Raw genomic sequence first — 25,818 nt, 5'->3', positions numbered from 1 at the left:
GATAATAGATGTGAATCGGTGCCAATGTTTATGCACCCGATAGCAAGTATGTATCGGCGAATTTAACCCGATAACTTATAGCATTTAATATGCTATCGGGTTAATACCTCGATAGCATATTAATGCCAATTAACAATTGACATTAATATGCTATCGGGTTGTTAGCCCGATAGCATAATGATAAGCAATGTTTGTACAATCCGAAATCATATGCAATATAAATCAGACATGAAGCATGTAGATAAATAACAGAACAAGGAAGGTTAGGAAGATCTTATCTTGCATAAGCTACCATGCATTAACACTCCCTCTTAGCTTTGGAATATAGATAAGGCAACCTGCATCACATTTCCTTTTCATAACTAAGATAATGTCAGTCAGCAAAAATCATTTATACATGAGAAGTACCATCAAGACATATGATACAAAATAGAAGAATATCACCTGAGCATGTGACATAAAGTATTATTTTAACATGTGATAAAAGTAAGAGAATCATCACCTGATCATGTGAGAAATCACCAAAACATGTGATCTGTAAGATTCATCAAGATATCACGTAACACGTGATATCAGTATTGCCTAACACGCAATACTTAAGGATAAGTCTATGAGAAAGGTTAGTTTCTCATCATATCCAAGTTGTGATAAGTGCAATAACATTTATAAATGTTTATCACAACATAGTCATGGCACATCCATGACTTACCAGAGATCCAACATGATCAATGGTTGAGATATCACCTACACGTGATATCAGTATTGCCTAACACGCAATACAAGGATAAGCATATGAGAAGTGCTTAAGTTCTCATCATATCCAAGTTGTGATAATGCAATAACATTTGTACAAATGTTGTATCACAACATAGTCATGGCACATCCATGACTTACCAGTGATCCAACATGATTACTGGTTTGACTATCATAAGATCGTCACCTTATGATGTCTACATACAAGTGTTCAGTATCTGAGAGATCGTCACCTCTTAGATATGGACACAGGTGGCAAGAAGCCAAGAGATAGTCCAAACATGACAAAGAAGTTTACACATTAAACATCTTAAATATATGTAAGTATAGATTACAAAGCAGTTTACCTTTCTATCATACCTAAACCCTTTCTGAAGTGATCAACCTTCACTCTGGAAAGTGGTTTGGTCAGAATATCTGCAGTCTGATCTCCTGTACACACATATTCTAACTTTATCACATTCCTGTCAACCACATTTCGTACATAGTGATATGGAATCTCAATATGTTTGGACCTGTCATGAAATACTGGATTTACAAAGAGTTTTATACAGCTTTGATTATCACACTGAATGACTGTAGGTTTCATAGGTTCTCCAAATAATCCCACGAGCAATTTCCTTAGCCATACTGCTTCTCGGGCAGCCATTGAAGCTGCAATATATTCAGCCTCTGTGGAACTCTGAGCTACTGAAGATTGTTTTTTGCTGATCCAGGATATCATGGCTGACCCTAAACTGAAGCAACACCCTGAAGTGCTCTTTCTGTCAGTCACACTACCAGCCCAATCTAAATCTGTAAATCCATGTAGATCTATGTCAACCTTTTCATATTTAAGACCAAGCTTTAGGGTACCTTGTAGATATCTCATTATATGTTTTACTGCAACCAGGTGTATCTCCTTAGGTTCACACATGAACTGACTTAAGGCATTAACAGCATAGCAGATATCTAGCCTTGTATTTACCAGATACATCAGGGACCCAATCATCTTCCTATATTGAGTGGGGTCAGTAGGTCTTGATTCTGCTGCTGCTTCAAGTTTATGGAAGTTGGTTTCCATAGGAGAGGTCATGGGTCTGCAGTTTAGCATTCCAAATCTTGTCAATATGTCCAAGGTGTACTTCCCTTGGTTCAGTACAATATTATCAAAATTCTGCCATACTTCCAATCCTAGGAAGTAATGAAGAAGCCCCAAGTCTTTCATATCAAATTATGTGGATAGATCTTTCTTGCATTGATCTATTAGGTGATCATCTCTTGTGATTAATAAGTCATCAACATATAAAATTAATATTAGGTGATAGGTGTCAATTCTTTCATACCAAGCTTTGGGAGCCTGTTTGAGCCCATAGAGAGCTTTCTTGAGTCACACACATGAGACTCTGCATCATGAATTTCAAACCCTTCAGGTTGCTCTAAGTAGACTTCTTCCACGATCTCGCCATTTAGGAATGCTGTCTTAACATCCATCTGATGTACCTTCCACCCCTTTGCTGCTACAATGACTAGGACAGCTCTTACTGATGTGTACCCGGAAACAGGTGCAAATGTTTCTTCGTAATCTATTCCTTCCTTCTATGAGAACCCTCTAGCTACAAATTTGGCCTTGTGTTTTTCAATACTGCCATCTGCAGCATGCTTGATTTTAAACAACCATTTAGAAGACACAACAGACTTCTTGGTTGGCCTAGGAACAATCTCCCAAACATCATTCTTCATAATGGACTGATATTCTTCAATCATGGCATCTATCCATACTTGATGTTTGAGTGCATCTGAAACATTGTTAGGTTCAACTTTAGAGAGATCATTCATAAGTGCAACATAGTTGATGAATTTATTAGGCCTCTTGCTTTCCCTGAAGGTTCCTGAAGGAGCAACGAACTTCTGAGCTTCTGCTACAATTTTGGTGGCCCATAGTGGTCTTTTCTTGCGATTATCTATAGGTGGGTCTTGTGTTTATAGTTTTCTCAAGATACTCCCTCTGAAGCTCAGGAGTAGGTTCTTCTTCTAGGTTAGGAGTAGGATTATGAATTTCAGGTTCTATTGTATTTTGGGCCCTTTTGAAGGGTAAATCTTCTTCGAAGATTACATCCCTACTGAGTTCAATATTTCTCTGCCCTTGTGCATAGATTCTGTAGGCTTTAGAAGTTTCATTGTATCTTACAATTATTCCCCTTTTTTTAGAGGGTTCTAGTTTTAGTCTTTTCTCTTTAGGTACATGAATATAGACCGGACACCAAATATCCTAAGATGGTTGATATCTGGTTTTGTCTTGGTAAAGACTTCCTCAGGAGTTTTATCTTCAAGGTGTGAATGAGGACATCTATTTTGTATGTACACAACAGTGTTAGTTGCTTCTGCCCAAAGGTTCAAGTTTAGATTTTGATCTAGTATCATGGTTTTGGTAGCTTCTACTATGGTCCTATTTTTCCTTTCAGCTACTCCATTTTGTTGTGGATTATAAGGTATTGTCAACTCCCTCTTAATCCCAAAATTTTTACAAAAGTCTTTAAATAGTCCTGATGTGTATTCCCCCCCATTGTTAGTTCTTAAGGTTTTAATTTTGTTTTTAGAGAGATTTTCTGTTAATGTTTTAAACTCTTTAAACCTACTTAGGATCTTTTCTGATTCTTTACATGTCAGAAAGTAGATCCACGTCTTCCTAGAGTAGTCATCAACAAAAATTACATAGTACAAAAATCCCCCTAGCGAGGGTACGGACATAGGTCCACATACATCAGAATGAATTAACTCCAAAACTTTGCTAGTTTTCCTAGTACTATTCTGAAATGCACTTTTGGTATTTTTACCTAAGGCACACCCTTTGCATGCCTCTGAATGATATTGCTTCAACTTAGGTAGACCTGTGACAAGGTTTCCCATAGTTGACAAAGCTCTATAATTTAGATGGCCTAATCTCTTGTGCCATACTTCATTTGCATTAGTTGCTTCATGGATCAATGCTAGATTGGGCTCTGTACATAGCTCATACAAATAGCCTTGTCTTCGACCAATGACCTTAGCGTAGTTGATGGAGGATCTCTTTGGCCAAGCCAACACCTTGTTTTCCATGAAGGTCACTCTGTATCCTTGATCTTCTAGTGCTGATATGGAGATTAGATTTCTTTTGATGCCTGGAACATATAGTACTTCTTCAAGTCGTAGTGACATGCCTGTCTTCAGTTTGATGGTGCAGGTTCCAATTCCTCTGACTAGATGTGAAGAATCGTCTCTGATGGTTATTTCCTCATCATCTTTCTCTATCATGGAGTCTAGTATTTCTCTAAAGCTGGTGATGTGTCTGGATGAACCACTGTCGATCACCCATGAGTTAGACCTGTTTGAAGCATGGCTTGTAAGTGCTGAGTAGAGGACATAGTTCTCGGAGTCATTTTCTCTTCTAGATTTCCTCACTTTTGCAAATGTGGCTTGCTTCCCTTTCTCCGGACAGTTTGCAACATAGTGTCCGAAATTGTCACACCTATAACATTGAACATGTGATAGGTCTTTCTTAGAAGTGTTCTTGCCTTGTTTAGCTTTTCTTTTCCTGAATTGCTTCTTATTGATGTTTGTATTTAGGACTTGCAAGTCTTCATCTATATTCTTCTGTTATATTCCTACCTTGTTCAATCTGGATTCTTCTTGTAGACAGTCATCTCTTAGTCTTTCAAACTTAGGATATTTGGACCTAGCACTGATGCCTTGGACGAATGTGTTCCATCCACTAGGCAATCCATCTAGAGCAATGAGTGTTAACTCTTTGCTTTGTATGTCGTATCCAAGGGAAGCTAGGTGGTGCAGAAGCACCTGAGCACCTGAATGCTCAAATCCTAGCAGGTATAGCATTTTATTGCAAATTAAGCATGTGTGTTTATTTTATGCTTCTAGTAGGTTTAATAGGTTTGTTTTGTGGTGTAATAAGGTTTGGAACTCATTTGTGTTTAAGAGTTTCCAAGATTTTTGTTTTTTTTCTCAATGGGCCGAAAATTGTCAATTTTGGGTCCAAATGAGCATTTTTGAATTTTTGATGTTGTAAAGCCTTGAAAGGCATTGGATCATGTTTATTTAGTGTTTCTAATGATTTTGAGTCATTGGTTTGAGTGCCAAGTCACCGGAAGTCAAAATGCAACTTTTTGAGCAACAAAAGTTTTCAAAAAGCTGTCAAAAGTGCAAAAAAGTGACTTTTGGTGGTTTTGGTTAGTTCCAGCCTGTACCTGTCCATACAAAGGCTTCAACAAGTTGGCACATGTATAAAAACCATGTTCCCATCATTGTATGGGCAGTTCATATTGGAAAAGTAAGAAAAATACTTGTTTTGCTCTTGTTTTCTGTGAGTTTTAACTAGTTTCCTGCACTTTTGAGAGTACAGTCCGTACCATGGCTTCATGAGTCCGTACTACTCCTTGTTTTTAATTGGTTTAATCTCCTTTGATGTTTGAGTAGTGATTTAGAATAAGTTTTGGTTGGAGTGTTCTTGAGAAAGGCATTGTTTTGTGGTTCCAATGGAAGTTCATTCATGGTCCAATTAATTTCTTCAAAGTCTCTCCATCCATGGCTTTGAGGAAGTTTGTTGGATCCTCTGTACATACTGTACCATATATCTATTTTCCTTTTCTAGCAATGTACAAGTGTTTGTAAGCCCATGACAAGTATGTGAAGTGAACAGCTTGGCTTAGGTATCGTTAAATTTGTTGGAATGGTACTTTGCTGTTCATAGCACTGTACTTTGAAATGTTGAAGAAGAAATAAGTTGGCAAGAGTCATCATTGTATTTTACCATCCTTGTCTCTCTCATGACTTGGTTGGATGCAAGAAGCAAAGGTGTAAACAGCCTGCAAAACAGTGAGTCACTGTTTCATTGTTAGATCCTCATTGCCAACCTCTCTAAATGGATAGTATGGAATGATGTATTCCCCTTTCATGCATCATGGAATGTATTTATAGATGTTTTTAATGCTAAGAAGACAAGATGCACAATTTGATTGTAAAGGACCTAAATAAGGATCCTAGAAAGGTGTATTTCTTTGTCACAGTCTCATAATGCTGTCATGTTTTGAGGCATCTTCTTAAGTGTTCAAATTTACAAGATCCTTGAAGAGGATATATGTATTGTTTTACTTTGCCATTAAAACCTTTTTGCAGACCAGGGACAGAGTGAAGAAGTGAATCAAAACAAAGAAAGAAAGTGTAACGGTATTAATACTGTTAAAGTGCAGTGATGGCGGTGTATGAACAGCAGTTATAAAAATCCCTTCTTATTTGCTTTGCAGGGTGTTCAAACTCATGTTAAGTCTTTGTTGCATCCATATTTGATATACTTTCATTGTATTGGGTTTACAAATGTTCAAAAAGTATGCAAAATCTTAAAAACATTGCTGTCCCAGTCCTCTAGACTGTTTTTTCTGTGTAAGGGCAGCAGTATGGCAATTGTTTGACATAATGACAATATTCTAAGTTGGCCTTTGGATCCTTTGAAGTGTTTGATAGATGTCATAGCAAGGTTTGAACACTTAAAGTGGGTCTAGTATCATGGAGAAGGTCTTCAATTTGCAAACCCTCACTAAAACCTTCAAAAACCCTTGAAAAATGCCTCTTTTGTGGGACAGTCCTCAAACAGTACATACAGTACTTGCCATAGCAAAAATCCTTGAGTCTTCATCATCAATAGACCACATCTCCAAGGGTTTGTCATGAAGTTTAACAGATTGAGCAGGGTGAACAATTTTCACTAGAAACTAGGGCTAATTCTAGTAGCCTTTTTGGAGCAAATTTGACAATTTCATGAAATCGGTAAGAAAGGAAAAGTAAATGATTGCTTCAAATCATCAAAATTGATGAGTTAAGCCCTGAGACACCCTACTACAAGCTCCACAGCATTGCATTAAGTCATTTGATCAAAATGACCATTTGAACCTAGAAGTTGCCTTGAGTAAACCAACGTTCTTTGCAACCAATTTGGATATTTTCATTCTTGAAAGGTGAGGGACAGTCATCATACTTTGCAGACCTGTCCAGATGCTCAATCAACAGATTAACATGATTGAAATCCTTAAAGGTGTAAATAAGATTAGGTAAACCATGGTTCTCCAATAGTTGCCCATTCCTGGAAGAGAGGAGATTCAGCCAGTTGGAGAACCAAACTTGTTCATTTTTTGGTGACACACAAGAGGACCTCATTTCAGACTTGAATGCCTTAGCATGGAAGGTAAGGAGGAGTGATGTCCAATACAATAGGGTGCAAGCAGTGTTGAATAGAGAGGAGGAGATAGGAGAAAGGTTTAGAAGAATCCCATTTGTGCCTAGGGATTGATTTGGGAAGCACATTGAGAACAAAAGCCCACCAACCTCAAAGAAGACCAACTTCTTCTCTACCTCCTCATCACTAGGTCATCTCTTAGGCTTGATATCCTCATGAAGTAGGAGTTAATTGTCTCCCCTTTGTTCATACTGATATGGTTGATCTCTCGTTTTAATGCCAGAGTACGACTTGCATTTGATATTTCAAATGTCCTTTCAAGTGCCTTGAACATTTTATAAGCCGTCTCCTGCTTTCTAATGATGGGCATTATATTATTTCTTACCCCATCCACTATTATTTTAATAGCCTTATCATTTCCCTCGATCCATGTGGATTTCTCGGTTTCATCTTCTAGTTGTGCACTTTCAGTTTGGACACATGAATCAACTTTGTTTTCTCTTAAAATCATTTTGATTCTAAACTTCCAAGCTGAAAAATCTTCGCTACCTCCGAGTCTATCTTCGAATCTGATAGCGTTGGCCATTATGGAAATGTGATGTAGTCTGTAACTTAGTCCTTGAATTTTATCAAAATTGAATAGCCTTAGGTTCGATTACCTTGGCTCTGATACCATGTAAAGTTATTTCAATTTCAATTAAAGAACAAGTTATGAACTATGAATGCTATATATGGATATGAGGAATTATGTCAATGTCTAATAATTCTGATTTTTATCTGCAGGTCTGAAGGAGAGAGATCATTTAATATTTTCTATGTCTTCTCCAAATGAATTCAATTGGCATATGTATCATTTAGGCAACCGGTCAATTGGTGTATTGACCGGTCATGCCTTTTAGGCATGACCGATCAATGCACCCATTGATCGGTGCCTTTACAATTATACCATTAACACAATGCTGATTATCGGTTCAAAAACCCCCGATAGCATATTGTAATATCTTAATATAATGAATCAGTTCATATAAACACCGATGATTCAAAGTGCACGATGTATATAATCCAACCGGTGCATTTGTTAACCAATGTTAATGCCAAATGAAGCGGTGTATTCATTAAACCCGATAACAAATATGCAAGTATGTATCGGCGAATTTAACCCGATAACTTATAGCATTTAATATGCTATTGGGTTAATACCCCGATAGCATATTAATGCCAATTAACAATTGACATTAATATGCTATCGGGTTGTTAGCCCGATAGCATAATGATAAGCAATGTTTGTACAATCCGATAATCATATGCAATATAAATCAGACATGAAGCATGTAGATAAATAACAGAACAAGGAAGGTTAGGAAGATCTTATCTTGCAGAAGCTACCATGCATTAACAGGATTCATTTCTTTAGAAATAGAAGTTTGATAGGGATTTTAAAGGCATTTAAAGGGATCCATAAGCATTGATTTATAAATCCAAGCCCAAGATAGAGGGACAACAATGATATGCATAAAACACTAGTGATAATATCGAGTCAATGAACATAGATCTTCAGATTGCATGTTCGTGGAATATTCCTTTTCATTACATCATGCCTATATTTGTTGTCCAAGGTTAAACATTGAACATGGGAAATTGGAGTCTTTTATTAATGGTGGAGAATGTTGGCATTTTGATTTGCACCAAAACAACAATGAAAATAGATGTGTACTTCTCTTCAAATTAGAAGGGGAAGCACTCTGTAAAATAAAAATTAACCTACTATTAATAAAATACTTTTAATTTACAATCTTTACAATTTGTTTTTGGCGATTTCATGATCAGGCTGAATGAACTATAAATGTGTCTATTCGGGTTTACCTAGTGTAAAATGTTGAGGTGCTTGTTCAACACAAGCCAATGGATTTTATGTTTTTGACTAAAATAAATCCGAAGACTAGATCCTTGCACCATCAACACATTTTAGAGACTATACAATGCAAGTACAATATTGGGAATAAATAAGCTCAAGTACACACACAAGATGTTATAAGTTAAACATGGTAGTTGCATTCAAAGTGACACTATCAATCTAACACAATTTTAATACAAAGGTTTTAGTAGGTATTAAGCTTAAACCTATGCTCCATGGGGACATGTCCCTACCAAATATGATCTGATCACCCCTAAGGGATGTTTCAAGGATGTGGACATGGGTAGGAAATGTATCGCTTGTCCTCTTTCTTGCGAAAAAATTTGGAAATGTCCCTTGCATGTGAAAATATCTAAGGGGATGGCTAAGAGTCTCTCATAGCTAGGGGACAGCCAGGCATCCCCCAGTTATTTCAGGGGCCATTCCTAGGGATTCTTAATGTACCTTGGCACATTTTTGTTAATTTTTTATTAAGACTTACAACCTTTAAATGCATGTTTGATTTGTGACATGCCTATCAAAGATTTGCCAAAGATCAAGAAGCATTTATGTTTATAATCCTCTACCAATCAAGATTAAGTGCAAGGGTCATGCACCCACACTAAAAGATATCATGGTTTGGGCTTTAACAATACTAACATTGAACTACCATTAGAAAATATCAAAACCTTACTGTCTAATAGATTTTGCAATCTTCGGATTTATCTAAAGTTTTCAAATCATTTGTCTAGACTTTTTTGATATGAAGTAGAGGCAACTCACATTCATCATTTATGCTATATCTATGTTATCAACTTTGAAACTTGGTTGTTATAGAGCTACACATTACTTAGCATAAGTCCACAAAAATTCTAACCATAAGTTTGATGAAGCAATAGACCAATGATTATTTCATGATCACATGTACACAATACATAACCCCCAGTGTAGATTAGTACATCTTAATAGTTGGAGTCACAATCAAGTACTATCTTGTTTCATATATTGGACATGTTTAATATACACGGATTGCCACAATCAGTTGGCATGCCATAGTCATTATATTGCTGATTAGGAGTTGTCATAATTGGTAGGAAATGCCACTTTCATAATGCAAAAATGTATCAACCATGCCCTGTATGGACAACTTATAGAACAATCCCATGTATTAGTATCCCAACTAAGCTCATATTAGAACATAACTTGTTATCTTTTTAGTTAAGTGATCCTCTTTATTAATAAGTTTGACAATACAACATGCAGTTTTGAAGGCTTCAAAAATTTTTAATAATAAATCCTTACATAAATACACACACTAGCTAGACATTTCTTTATGAATTCATGCACACACACACACGCACACACACACACATGTACCCATGCTCAAAAAGATTATGTGATGTCTATTATGAATTTACCAAAAGGGTATTTGAAATTTCGTTATTTATTTAACTGTTGTCCTTTACTATCTCTTGAAAAATGGCCTTAAAAATAACCTGCCTTGGAAACACGTTCGCTCATCCCTTGCTATCTCTATCTTTGAAACTTTGGGGATCTAGGTTTAAACTTTGGAAACTTTGGCTATACATAATTTTGCTAGAATAGTGTGGTTTCCTGATCTAGGAGGATTTGAGCCACTAGAACATACCTCACACATTAAGTCTTCTTGAGCAGTCTTTATGGTTTCATCAATAGGATCTTCATCATAGACAACACCTACATCTCACTCTACAAGTCTTAACTCCACACCCGTTTAACCACATAGTTTGACCTATTGTTGGTGGTTGTAGGTGTTGATATTATTTAGGGAAAGGGCGGATTCAAATTGCCGTAGGCAACATTGGAATCCGCCTGGCCCCTCTTCCCCTTAACGTGGCCCTATTCCTCATGCTTTAACAACAAACACTCAACGCACTAGGGCCGACCCTATTAAAAGGCAAATAAATGAAATAATTAAAAGTTAATTATTTAAAAGGGCCGACCTAGTTGAGGAAGTTCGCTCCATATAAGTAAGAGGTCAAGATTCATTTGTAAATCACCAATCTGATCTGCTTCTTCATACGAAAACTTACATGCCTAAAGCGAACTCCAAGAAGTCATAAGTGATCTGCCCTTAAATCAATCTGCATGGTTAAAGTGGTGCGAAATATATGATATTGAAGGTGGTGCGAAAGACATGACAGCTACAGCAACCTACCTCTGCCATTAGAAGGAGATGCGGAATCCATCACAAGGAATCAAGTGAACTTCTTAAAGTCTGCAACTTAGGTTAAGACAATCTCAGCATTCATCAAGTAAATATTGAAGGCAGCCACCGTGATCTACCATACCTTCAGTTACAGCAAAATCTGAACCTACAAAAGCACATGAGATAAGTGTTGTATTGTTTGCATAACTATAATCCATAATCAGATTTGAGGATCTTTTCAGGCTGGGTTTTTCCTTCTAGGAGGTTTTCCCAGGGTAATTGTGTTTTGTCTCTATTTCTTTATTTTCCTTGTTGTGTTAAATCTGAAACTATAAATCTCTAAATATAAATGAATCTAACTAGTAAGTAAATTTTGATTTTCTGAGTCTTAGTTAATCTGAAAGTGCTAAAATTAACATGGTATCAGAGCTATAGGCTAGATCAACTTTCAGATTCAGAATTCAGTACTCCTTTATTTCCAGATTGTTGTCTCTTTTCAGGTTAGGTCAATGGGGCTGAAAATTGAAGATAGGCTTGATGGGAATCTAAACTTTACTGCCTGGAAAGTTCGAATCAAGTTGGCTCTAGATGAAGAAGATCTTCTCCAATTCATAGAAGCTAAAGAGCTAACTGAACCTACGGATGCAGCCGAGCTAAAACAATTCAAAAAGGATGCTGTCAAGGCCAGTAAGATTCTCATTGATTCAGTCAAAGACCACCTAGTCACCTCTATTGCCTCATTTACCACTGCAAGGGAAATGTTCAGCCATTTACAAGGTACATATGAAATTAACAATCTCAGTAGGGCAATTACTTTAAGACAACAACTACTTAATATCAAAATGGCAAAAGAAGACTCCATTATTTCCTACTTTATGAGAATTTCAGAACTAAAGAATCAGCTAGGTTTAATTGGCCATAACGTGGAAGATAAAGACCTTGTCATGATTGCCCTAAATGGTCTACCTCACTCATGGGAGTCATATATCCAAACCATAAGTGGTAGGACTGAGTTACCCACACTTGATCGCCTTAAAAATGACTATATCCAAGAAGAGTCTCGCCTCATAACAAGAGGTCAAACCAAAAGTCCCCATATAGATGATCATCACATGCTTGCAGCACAATGCAAGAAAGGAGCAAATTGGAAGAAATCTTATCCTAAAAGAAATAGGGAATTCAGACCATTTAGTTCCCAGCACCCTTGGAAGAAACCAAGAGATACCTCGCGTGTCCATTGCTTTAGATGTGACAAATTTGGTCACTATGTTAAAGAATGTCAACATAACCCTAACCAAAGTGAAGCCAACCTAAATGAAGTAACAGAACAAAATGATAATTTTTTATTCATCTCCACTCTGTCTAGCAGTGTTCCTTCAGATAGCAATACTTGGTTGATTGACAGTGGTGCCTCCAGACACATCACGGGCTTCTGTGATCACCTTTTAGACTTAGTAGAAAAGGACACCAGCGTTCATGTAGTAATTGGTGATGACGCCCGTTATTCGGTAAGAGGTTCTGACTCTACCTCTCTAAATTTAGTTTCTGGTATTTCTTTGCACCTCAGTGATATCTTGTTTGTTCCTGGAATGAAAAGAAACTTAATTTCCATTTCTACTCTAGAAGATAAAGGTTATCAAATTGCATTTTCTGATGGAAAAGTTCTTGTATGGCCTAAGAAATCTAGTTTTAAATCTGCTCGCATAATTGGTCATAGATATGATAGTCTTTATAAACTCTCTACTAACCCTATTCAAGCACTCATTAATGAGGTTCCCGAATCTTGTGAGTTATGGCATAAAAGGCTTGGACACTTGCATTATCAAGCTCTTCCATCCCTTGAAAAGTTAGTCAAAGGTATACCTAAACTCAGTCAAATCCATGATAACACTTGTAAAGGTTGTGCTTTAGGTAAAAATGTCAAAAGTCCATTTCATAAAAGTGAAAATAGAGCTAAAGACAAACTAGAACTTGTTCACTCTGATTTATGTGGTCCTATGTCTATAGCTTCTCCTAGTGGATTTCTTTATTATGTGATCTTCATAGATGATTTCTCTAGGAAAACTTGGATCTACTTCTTGAAATCTAAAGAATCTGATAAAGTCCTAAGTAAATTCAAAGAGTGCAAAACATTAACTGAAAACTCCTCAGGTAAAATAATTAAATGTTTAAGATTTGACAATGGAGGTGAGTACACCTCCGGTAGCTTTCATGTTTTTTGTGTTGAGTTAGTAATTAAGAGGGAGTTTTGTGTTCCATACAATCCTCAACAAAATGGTGTTGCCGAAAGAAAGAATAGGACTATTGTGGAGGCTGCAAAGGCTATGATTCACGATCAAGACTTGCAGACCTCCCTATGGGCAGAGGCCTCCAGAACAGCTGTATATATCCAGAATAGATGCCCTCACCGTGTTCTAAAGAACATGACCCCTGAAGAAGCCTTCACAGGATCCAAACTAGACATCAGTCACCTCAGAATCTTTGGAAGTCCTGTTTATGTTCATGTTCCCAAAGAAAAACGAACCAAACTGGAACCCTCCGGAAAGAAAGGTATTCTAGTCGGTTACAGTGAATCCTCCAAAGCATTCAGAATATACATTCCAAGTCAAAGGTATGTTGAGGTAAGTAGGGATGTTACATTTGAAGAAGATGTTGCTTTTAAGAAATCAAAAGGTTCTTGTGTTATTGATGAAACTAATAACAATCAAGATATAAATGTTGATTCTAACCCTGAGATTCAGAGGGAGCAAGTATATCCTCCACCTCAAGATGATCACGATGATCCTCCAGAGCCCATGAATCCCACTGATATTCCTAGTGACATTGTAGTTACCAAAAAGAGGCCGCTTTGGGTAAGGAACACCATTCAAGGAACTGAAAGATTGCTGCTCCCAGTGGCACCTTCCGTCAAACTAAGAGACCTCAGGTATTCTCTAACTATGTTGATTTGATTTGCAATCTCATTGAAACTGAACCTTGCAATGTTGAAGAAGCTTTGATTCATCATGCTTGGAAACTTGCTATGGATGAAGAATATCAGTCCATCATCAAGAATGATGTGTGGGACATTGTACCCAGACCCAAAGGTAAATCTGTTGTTTCCTCTAAATGGTTATCTAAAATTAAACATAATGCTGATGGTAGTATTGAAAAATATAAGGCTAGATTTGTAGCTCGTGGTTTTTCTCAAAAGGAAGGCATAGACTATGAAGAAACATTTGCTCCTGTTGCTAGATATACCTCTATTAGGACTATAATAGCTATTGCTGCTGCTAAGGGTTGGAAACTACATCAGATGGATGTTAAGACTGCCTTCCTCAATAGTGTCATTGAGGAAGAAGTCTATATTGAGCAACCTGAGGTTTATGAGATTCAGGATAGATTAACTCATGTGTGCAGGTTAAAGAAAGCCCTGTATGGTCTTAAACAAGCTCCTCGTGCTTGGTATGAAAGAATTGATAAATACTTGCTAAGTCTAGGCTTTTGTAAAAATGATGCTGACTCTAACATATACTGTAAGGTAGCCAATGATGAAATGCTAATTCTAGTTCTTTATCTGGATGACTTATTCCTTACTGTTAAAGATGAACTTAGTATTCGATGCAAGAAAGAATTAGCTTCAGAATTTGAAATGAAAGACTTAGGTCTAATGCATTATTTTCTAGGTCTAGAAGTATGGCAAAGATCTAACAAAATTTTTCTAAGTCAAGGAAAGTATACTATTGACATTTTGAAAAGATTTAGAATGATGGATTGTAAACCCATGTCTACCCCTATGGAATCTAACTTAAAGAAGTTAAGTGTTTCTGCAGCTAACTCTGAATTTGCAGATCCATCCGAGTGCCGACAATTGATTGGATCACTGATGTATCTAGTTAACACTAGATCAGACATATGTTTTGCTGTAAATGCTCTCAGCCAGTTCATGAGCATGCCCAAACATGTTCATCTTGTTGCTGCCAAGCATATCCTAAGATACTTGCGAGGCACAATTGGTTTTGGGCTGAAGTATCCACTTAACACTCCAATAACCTTGGAAGGTTATTCAGATGCAGACTAGGCTGGAAGCGTCAAAGACAAGAAAAGCACCTCCAGTATCTGTTTTAGCTTGGGATCCGCAGTAATCTCCTGGGCTTGCAGGAAACAATCTTCAGTAGCATTGAGTACTGTTGAAGCTGAGTATATAGCAGCAAGTGCAGCCTCCAAAGAAGCAGTGTGGCTTCGTAAGCTTCTTGCTGAGTTGTTTGGTCAGCCATGGGATCCTACAGTTATTCACTGTGATAACCAGAGTTGTATTAAAATGTCTATCAATCCAGTATTTCATGACAGGCCAAAACATGTGGAAACCCATTATCACTTCATTTGAGATATGGTGCAAAGAGGTGCTATTCAGTTGAAGTATGTCAGCACTGATGAGCAGGTTGCAGATATTCTTACCAAGCCTCTATCCAAAGTGAAGTTTGTGTACTTCAGGGATAGACTTGGTATTGTGGAAAATGAAACCCTAATTGAGAGGGAGTCTCAATCTCAGTTATACTTTGTATTGTATTAAACCACCCTCTGCGGGCAATGGAAGGTGGTATTGTAAACTTCTCAGGGAGAAGTATAATTATTAACCATCCTCTGCGGGCAATGTAAGATGGTATTGTAAATGTTAATCACCCTCTGTGGGCAATGTAAGGTGGTATTGTAAACTTCTTAGGAGAAGTGTAAGCATCCTCTGCGGGCAATGTAAGATGGTATTGTAAAACTTCTCAGGGAGAAGTGTAATGGTTAAACCATCCTTTGCAGGCAATGTACGATGGCATTGGTATAATTGATTGACCGTCCTCTGCGGGCAATGTAAGATGGTCGAAAAGATCCTCTCCACCCTCTGTGGGCAATGTAAGGTGGATCCAGTCTATGCTTGTGTGCAAGCTGGAAGATTGTATTATGTAAATCCATTCCTTGCTTGTGTATGCAAGATGGAAGATTATAGTTATGTTCTTCTCCCTAATTAAGAGGGAGTGTTGATATTAATTAGGGAAAGGGCGGATTCAAATTGCCGTAGGCAACATTGGAATCCGCCTGGCCCCTCTTCCCCTTAACGTGGCCCTATTCCCCACGCTTTAACAACAAACACTCAGCGCACTAGGGCCGACCCTATTAAAAGGCAAATAAATGAAATAATTAAAAGTTAATTATTTAAAAGGGCCGACCTAGTTGAGGAAGTTCGCTCCATATAAGTAAGAGGTCAAGATTCATTTGTAAATCACCAATCTGATCTGCTTCTTCATGCGAAAACTTACATGCCTAAAGCGAACTCCAAGAAGTCATAAGTGATCTGCCCTTAAATCAATCTGCATGGTTAAAGTGGTACGAAATATATGATATTGAAGGTGGTGCGAAAGACATGACAGCTACAACAACCTACCTCTGCCATTAGAAGGAGATGCGAAATCCATCACAAGGAATTAAGTGAACTTCTTAAAGTCTGCAACTTAGGTTAAGACAATCTCAGCATTCATCAAGTAAATATTGAAGACAACCACCGTGATCTACCATACCTTCAGTTACAGCAAAATCTGAACCTACAAAAGCACATGAGATAAGTGTTGTATTGTTTGCATAACTATAATCCATAATCAGATCTGAGGATCTTTTCAGGCTGGGTTTTTCCTCCTAGGAGGTTTTCCCAGGGTAATTGTGTTTTGTCTCTATTTCTTTATTTTCCTTGTTGTGTTAAATCTGAAACTATAAATCTCTAAATATAAATGAATCTAACTAGTAAGTAAATTCTGATTTTCTGAGTCTTAGTTAATCTGAAAGTGCTAAAATTAACAGTAGGTGGATGTGGTAGTTGGAATGGAATATGAACTGTCCTGCCCTAGTTGGAACCTCACATTCCTCTCCTTTTGTAAAATTATGCACATAAACATTCTGTTGGGATTAAGGTGTCTCAACCTTTGCAAATCCTAACATTGATTTTGCATTTATTTATTATTCGCCTACAAATGTCTAGTCATCTAGTGGGAGCCACATGCTTGGTGGCATCCTACTTGGCGATGATTGTATGACACATATGTTGCACATGTGGAGGTGGGCTTCCCACTTTGAGTATCTTGACAAGTGTCAGCCTACGACAGATTCTATGACATATTGGACAAGTGCTAGGAGATACCTTTTGCGTGGAGAAGGTGGGTGCCCAAGTTGGGTTATGATGAATTGTAAGAGAATAAGCTAAAATTAGTCAATGTACACATGTCATTTGCATGTTTTTTGGTAGCCGAAAAATAGGGCCAAATGCTTTGCACGACCCCATATTGTTACTTAATCTAGAAGATTCCTCTTGAGTTGTATTTCTCTATAAAAGGTAGCCTTGGAGAGCTGTAGTCATGTAATGTTTGCAGGTGAAGTGTTATGCTGCCGGAATTAATCCAGGTTGTAGGTTGTAGTTGTAGTTGTAGTTGTAGTTGTAGACTCCTATTGAAGAAGCTAAGTGTTGGCATTGTATTGTAAGAATTTGAATATTGGAATACAAAGTACTGTGCTTTTGGAGTGTGGGGTTTTTTATCCGAAAGGGTTTTCCCCACAATATATCTTGTGTTCATTGTGTTTATCTTTATGTATATTTATTTGCTATCTATAAATGTGTTTCTGTTTCTGTAATAGAAGATTTATAAAGAAAATTTGTAGAATCTCCCCCACTAGATTAGTGTTAGGAAGTGTTTTCCACACCTTAGCTTCCTTTCACATTCTTTGTAGGTTACACAATAAGAGGTTAATTGCAAGACAGTTAGATGAGGTAGGCTTCGTACTTTTGTTCTCACAGATTTTTCTAGAACTAGGGATAATTCAAAGTTGCTGTTATAGTTCTAATACGGTTGTCCATTTTTCTCTTTTTTTTGTTGTTCATTACTTCTTTGCATAATTTGAATTCCTATAGCAAACATAAAATTTTCTGCACTTATAACCAAGTCAAATCTCTTTGATTGGGTTGTCCCCCAGGTGTTACAGTGATTATATCACAAAAAACTATACATAAATGTAGAATTAGAGCTTTTCCTTTTATGTATAAAAGGATGTTAACTCAATAAATGTTATATCAATGTTTTCTTTTATTAAGGAACTAGTAAAATTGGTTGCCTCTCAAACAAAATTGTTAAAATAATATTAATATCTATTCTATAATGGTCATCTTCTATTCTTAGTGGTCATCTTAGTTGTCGACTTATTTAGCTATTTAGCTTTTTAGTTGTCGACTTATTTAGCTATTTAGCTTTTTTAGTGGGTTAAGTGAAACTATTGCTTCTTTATTAAAGACACATAGTTAGCTTTTTAAGATTATCCAATTATTTGAGCAATCAATTTTTCATGGTATCAGAGCATGGATAAATTTTTGGAAAATTTATAATTTTAAAATAACTTATTTAAAGTTTTTAATGAAATTTTTCTTAAGTTTTTTTTGGGCAAATTGGACCCAATTATTTTTTTTTATGGGCGAATTGTTTTTTGGGTTTGGTGAAGGAAAAAATTCGTTTTTTTTTTTTTCAGATTGTGAAGTTTTTTTGTGCAAGAGTTCATGAAGGTTTGTGGTTTTTCTGCGATTTTCGCGATCTAATTTTTGTGATTTATGGTTTGTTGGACGGCGGCAACTTTTTTGTAGAAATTTATGATTTTTGCGGTTAGGTTTTTCTACATCTAGCGTGCGATTTTCATGACGACAATGTTTATCAGTTCCCCGCGAATTTTTTGCAACCTGCACTATTCGTGACCTCCGTTCTTTTGCGACCTGGTAGTGTTTCTGGATGCCTTTTTTTTGGTGATGCGATTACCTTTGGCGTCATGTTCTGAGCAAGCCGCATAAAGTTTTTTTTGTGGGCAGTGGTGGCTTTTTTTCTTCTGGACCCGTCAGGACCTGCAACCTCCATTGGGTTGGTTGCGTTTTTCGGACTGTGTGATTGTCGCGATTTAATTCGCATTTTTCACCGAGGGTTTTTCTTTTGTCTTTTGGGCGTGCATTGCGCAGGTTTTGGGTGGCTAGGTTTTTCTGCATTCACAGGGTTGTTTCTGTGATTTTGGCTGCAAATTATTTTCCTCAGATTTATTTCTGTTTTTCAAAAAATTCAAGCTTTGCAGTTTTTTTTACCAAAAACATCACGTTTTCTGCAAACCACACTTTTCTGGGTTTTCCAGAATGAGTTCCTTGGGTTTTGTACTGGCAGACATTCCTCGGGCATTGTGCTGGTTATTGTTCTGATTAGTTTGTGTCCTAGGGTATGCAGGAAAAATTCTTAGATTTCAACGATTGTGCATTAGGATTCGTGCCTCGAATTCGATTCCAGGGTTTTCAATTTTTTGTGTTGTTGTTTCTATTCTGATTTTTAATCATATTCTTGTCTTGTGCCTTCACTAGGTTGACCTCGTTCAACCTCGGTTTTCGTAATGGCATCTTTGACCAACATCATGTTGGAACAAAGTCAAAAGTTCAACGACCTCAACTACAACACCTGGAAACATCGCATGTTATCGATAGTTGAATATTGTTGGCTTGATCAGATTGTTTTGGGCAAAGAATCTCATCCTAAAGCAACAGGAGAAGATCAAGACAAACATGATACGAAAACTCGAGAGGCTTTCATGCTTATCAAGTTGTCCGTCATAGATGATCAACTCCCTTAGGTGCCTTAAGGTAAAACAACTAAAGAGATTTGGGATCTCTTGAAGGATCTTCATGAAACGTCTGACAAGAGACGAGCTTTCTTTCTAAAGAATATGTTGTTTTCTATCATGATGGATGAGAAGTCATCTATCTAGGCACATCTTACGAAGATTAAGGACATCCGTGACCAATTGGAAGCCATAGGCCATACCATGGTGGAAGAGGATATGGTAGTGATCACGCTGAAAAGCCTTCCCATATCCTACGAGCATTTCATTGATATGCTCAATATCTCATCTACTAGTGTTGATCTGAAGTTTCCTGATCTCTGCAATAGGATAGATGGAAGCAACAGTTTGGAAGCAACGCTAGTTCGTCCACTGAACAAACCTTCATAGCTGAAGTTTTGGATAAGAACAAGGGTAAAGGTCAGTCCTTCTAGCAGAAGGGGCAAGGTCAATATCAACAGTCTTCGAAGAAGAAAAGTGTACAATGTAACTACTATCACCAATTTGGCCATATGAAGAAAGATTGTAGGAAATTGTTGGCATCTGTGCAATCTAGGCTGGGAGGGTCTTAGGAATAGGAGCAGGCTCATATTGCAAAACGTTCTGAAGAGGAGTCACCCTTCTATGCTTTGTGATAAGCAAATTTCCTGTTTGGTAGGTTTTCACGATTTTTAACTTGAAAAATTATTCGTAGGGTTTAGAATTTTTCCTTAAAAATTATCATCGGTAATCTGCAAAGTTTGCGTGGGATTTCTAGGTTTTCATGATTTTTTTTGCAAAAATTGTTTCTTGGTTTTTTCGATTTTTTTCTCAAAAATCATTTGTAATATGCGAAGTTCACGTGGGATTTTGTGATTCCGGAAGTTCTCAGGGTTTGACGATTTTTTTCCTAAAAAATCGTGCTTGGTTGCAGTCAATTTTGGGTCGCATTGCTAGGGCGAACATTTGGAACTATGATATCTTGCAGTCTGTTTTGGAGTTGTTGGAGGAAACAATGCTTTGTACTCTTCTGCAAAAGGGTTTGCTGATTTTTCCTCAAAATCATGGTTTCAGGCTTTATTAATTCACGTGTGCCATTTCTCTAATTCGCGTGTGAGAGCTACATTAGCTTGGATGGCTTTTGGTACTCTTGGTCATTTACATTGTGTAGATCCTGGAAGGGTCTCCGTAGCAGCAGAGTGTTCTTTGCATTTGTGATCAAAACACCTGCAGTGTCTTCCGTAGGGTATTGAGTACGATGACCATTAGGGAGAGTGTTAAAATAATATTAGTATCTATTCTATAATGGTCATCTTTTATTCTTAGTGGTCATCTTAGTTGTCGGCTTATTTAGCTATTTAGCTTTTTAGTCGACTTATTTAGCTTTTTTAGTGTGTTAAGTGAAACTACTGCTTCTTTATTAAAGACGCATAGTTAGCTTTTTATTATTTAGCTATTTAAGCTTTTTAGTTTTCACTTAAACGACATGTTCTTAATTTAGAACGTCGTCTTGTAATCTCTATATATACAGTTGTATATTGTTGAATAGGTTATCCAATTATTTGAGCAATCAATTTTTTAAAATCTACCTTTACTTTCTATATCTTGCTGTGAATAAGTGTGAATGAACATAATAAGATGTTGATATTTCTATCTATTTCTGCATTTTTTTTGTTGTTACGCGAGGGCTTAAAAGGTAATCTCATAATTTAATAATTATTCCCATACCACACATTTCTGTGTAAATTGCATTCTGTCCGTGAATTGAAAAATATTTACATATATTGCCCTTGCACTTTCTTGAGATTCTTGCTTGAAAATAATTTACTTGGCTTAAGTAAGTTTTTCCAATGTACTTTCCATGTCCATAACTAGTCAATTCTAATATTAAAAAAAAGGTTAAAAATGTTATTGCATTTGATCCATGTATAGTTATTGAACAAAATCTGTATGAATGTATATATTGCTTTTATTAACATAAAGAAAAAATAATCTTTGTTTAATTATTAAGCACTTTGGATATGGTCATTAAAGGACTGGTGATTTTAAAATACTTTGGAACAACTATGAAATTTACTAATACTTTTTTTTTTGTGTTTACAAATAGATATGGCAAGGGGAGTTTAGGAAGTGGGTTACTAATGAGAAAGAAACAAAACTCATTTCATTGTGTCAGGTAAACTGTTGACCATTTTTGTTTAAACTTTATCTTGGATTTAAAGGAGGTATGGCAATCTGGAGTAATGAAAAATCAGCATACAATGGAAATGACATGTTGTAGTCTAAATTGTTTAAATCTAAGCACAATTATCTTCCACAGAAGAAAGCAATTAGTTTGAACAATTTTGGAGTCGGTCAATCTAAAAACATCAAAATGGATCAGTTTGATAAGAGGACAGTAATGATGACAAAGGCATATATGTTGATATTGGTATATGTTAGCATATATGTTGATATTGGTATATGTTAGTATACAAAGATCTTGTTTCCAAATCAGCAGAAGAAACTCATGCTGACACAACACAGATTTAAAGTCTATAATGGAATGCATTGAGAGATAATAACTTACCAACAACAATGCAGATCCTCCAATTGTTTTGTACTTTACTGGTCCCTAACAGAACCCTATTTGATGAGCTATTATTTCATGTCTGATCCTTATTCTGGAATATCAGTTATCTACAGACAATATTCTCTCATGTATGAACGGTTGGAGATTTTACAAGTTCAAAGTTGATTGGTTTAATGCTTTGTCTAAGATGATGTTAATCCTTGACATTTATCAGATGCCTGTTAAATAGGCCATCACAAATTTATATGATTACAGACCTTAAATTTTATTAAAAATTTTGTACCCTAATATAGGGGTTATGGTTGCTCAAGACCATTTGGAACACACAAAACCGATTTCTAAATTTTGAAAGAAAATTTCAAACATATGCTAGGTAAATGCGGCAAACCAGTTGACATCAATGAAGAGATTATCTAGAAGGATGTTGAGTTTATTTTTGTCTTAGTCCATGAGAAAAATTTCATAACCGAGTTATTGCCAGAATATACGGACCATAGAAAATGCCAAAACAAGTTTGTAAAGTTCATTATGCTTTAAATTTTTAATTTACCTTTTCAAAGGACAAATTCATGTAGCATCACAAAAACTCTTTCACAGTTTTGCCAGAAGCATTTGATTTCAACTTCATGAAATCTTTCAATTTATTTTTTGGAAAATGAAAAAAATTATTCATATTGCTTGCTTGATGGAGAAGAATTGGTTTCATGACTAGGGGAATTCTGGATTCTTTACTAAATTCTTGCTATTCAAAACAAATTTTTTACAAGGTAAAAAATTGAAAATCATACTGAGTAAAGAATAAATTAGTGAATATAATCTCATCTCCTAAAAAGGGGAAGAAAATACAATTACAAATGAAACTAAAAGAAAAAAGAACCATGGAAGCTGAAAGCTGTCTAGGAGTAAAGCTATAATAGAAGACGGGATAAAGCTATAACCAATTCTTTCTTCTCTTAATTGACACAGATCATCATTATTTTGGGACTAGAAGAGAAAATATTGAGAATGAGTAGTCACTATTGGAATTGAGTTAGTCCATGTTTTCTAGCTTTAGTTGCTTTTTGTGTTTCCTGATGCTCCTTTAGCTGTTACACCTTACATAATGCTTACATTCTACATTTAGTTGCACGTTTATCCATTTCTGAACTTTCAAATTCATTTTGAAGTTAAATTATTGCTTGTGTTTCTATTTCCTGTCACATTTGCCTCAAGTCCATGGCCATATACTTTGATTCAATGCCAATTTGGGTAGGGAAAACTACTTTGCTCGGTAAGCAGAGGTGATTATGGGGCCACTATCATTCACAGGGCTGGAATGTTTCCTTGTGTGATATAGAGTGTTATCTGGTTTAGCAGGATGGCATGTGTAATCACCCATCGGTAACTACAAACTGTGGTGGTAACTGAGTCTCTTGTGGGCACAGTAGTAACTACTTCAAATGGGAAAATGAGCCGTTTTTTCATTTTCTCCCTTGTAATAAATTTCAGGGAGCAATAAAAAGTTTCCTGACATTTTGATGTTTGTCCTTTGACGTTGCAGGCTCCATTTTTGTACATTTTGATGTTTATCCTTGACAATGCAGGCTCCATTTTTGTCTATTTTGATGTTTATCCTTGATGTTCCAGGTTCCATTTTTGTTGTCTCCAAAAGCTAAAAGCCAGATACTAAAGGTACTGCTGTGTTTTGTGACAGGCATTGCACTTTCCCCTGTATTCTGTACCTGTTTTATATATCTAATTTTTTTTACATTTTCCTGTTTCTGTGAAGGTAGAAGCTGATATTTGTAAACAAATGTCAGTTGAAAAATCAGTTTTTGAGCAGCTATTTTCACACTCTTTTGCAAACCCTTTTCTGGTGTTGATGGTATAGACAGTGAACAACATAAGCTTCTTTATTTATGTACACAGGTTCAATAACATTTAGTTCTGATATGCTTGAACATTTTTCACAATTTTAGGTGCGACGAAGTGACTTGATTGCAGACACTTTGCGTCAGCTTTCTTCACTGCCAAAAAATGAGTATAAGAAGCCTTTAAAGGTTTGTTTATGGTTAGCAGTTTCACTTAGAATCTTTCCCATTGTTTATTTAGTGATGATATCTTATACTGAAATATGAAAGGAGGATATCAGTGGTCTTCGTAACAAGAAAGAATAAAATGAGATTAATGGACTGTCTTTTTTAATAAAGATATTATCTCTGTGATTTTGTATGAATATGCCATCATTTTCCCAGAGAAAACATCTCCACACTTGGGTTTCTATTTATTACTTGACGAGGTATGGAATGGCCTATTAAGATATACGCTTGTTTTCATATTATATAATTTCCATTTGAATTATTGAGAGTAGAAAGAAAAAAAAAAATATAAAACTGACATGGAATTTTTTTGAAAGAAATAAAGGATATTATGCAACCTTTGATTGTTACAATTGAATGGGAAATCAACTTCTTTGATCCTTTGCATGTTGAATTAATTCTTAGTTTAGAAAGTTTGAGAGTTTCCATTGTGTACATTTTGTTTTTTTATAAGCAAGATTTTCACATTGACTGTACCAAAGCAAATCACTTTGTTATTCCAAATCGATATATAATCACATGGAAGGCTTTGATGTCTAGGTGTTCCAACTTTACTGCATTTAGAATCAACAGTATGAAGAATGATAATGCTAGAATGCATTTTTATTATATCAATAAAATGATTTATGCTAGTTTATATTCTAGACTCTGGAGTACTGTAATGTCCCCAATTCTTTTTAAAGCGACAATTAATTAAATTAATTCTTATTAAGTTGTCCAAAATAAATATTATTCAAAAGGATGACTTATTAATTAATTTAATTATAAAAAAAGGGGGTAACATAATGTTATAAAATGTCACTCTATTTTATAAAGTCCTCTAGCTTATTCTAGAAGCTACATCATGAAGTGGAAATTGGAAAATTTTTAGAGGCTCGTCAATTGTTATAAATGGAGTGAATAATAATAATAATAATATGTTATTATTATTTTATTATTAAACTTTACCTATCTTGTGGATGCCTTCCCATTTACTTGGCCAATTAATTATTATGCGCCCCATTTAGACACTCATAATAAAATTAAATTGATAAAGGGGGGTGATTTCTTAATAATGAAATATTATTAATATTTTGATGAATGCCGACTAAGGAAGGATAAGGCAGAAATTTATGAAGTATCGTGCGGCTTTATTCATGGCATTCATTCACGGCAAGAATTTGGGCTTCATTCACAACAGGGATTGTGGGTTGCACAATGGAGGGAAAGAGGCAGAGATTAAGAAAGGATCGAGCCTTTTGGAAGGATTCATTCTGGCATTTGTTATTTTCTGGTATTTCCATTAAGGATTTTCCTACCTAGCTGCAATTCGATTCAGCTATTGGATTCAAGGACGGAAACTCTTGGTATCCCTTGTGGGTTGGACGGTAATCTAGCTCACTGTGAGAGGAGTCTACTTCAGGGCTTCATTTGTGCTTCAACGGTGATTTGCGTACTTCCTAGGGCATCAAGGAATCATATACTGCAGGTTTCATTTGACATGAGTTTGCAGATTCCTGGGAT

At 36.1% G+C, this 25,818-nt stretch overlaps 1 protein-coding gene across 5 annotated transcripts in view; it reads left to right on the top strand.

Annotated features, from left to right (window-relative positions):
• LOC131066540 (uncharacterized) overlaps positions 1-25,818 on the top strand; it is a 275,016-nt gene that overhangs the window by 153,038 nt on the left and 96,160 nt on the right. For 2 of the 5 annotated variants that reach the window (XM_058001319.2, XM_059218104.1), the window contains 4 exons: positions 21,773-21,841; positions 23,864-23,908; positions 24,006-24,101; positions 24,196-24,276. In XM_058001319.2, coding sequence (XP_057857302.1) covers positions 21,773-21,841; positions 23,864-23,908; positions 24,006-24,101; positions 24,196-24,276 — 291 coding nt within the window. The remainder of the gene's footprint in view (positions 1-21,772; positions 21,842-23,863; positions 23,909-24,005; positions 24,102-24,195; positions 24,277-25,818) is intronic. The other 3 variants (XM_058001321.2, XM_058001322.2, XM_058001323.2) reach the window with 3 other exon arrangements.

Source organism: Cryptomeria japonica, chromosome 3 (genome assembly GCF_030272615.1).
Source record: "Cryptomeria japonica chromosome 3, Sugi_1.0, whole genome shotgun sequence".
Classification (NCBI taxonomy): Eukaryota; Viridiplantae; Streptophyta; class Pinopsida; order Cupressales; family Cupressaceae; genus Cryptomeria; species Cryptomeria japonica.
This window is presented reverse-complemented; position numbering and strand designations above follow the sequence as displayed.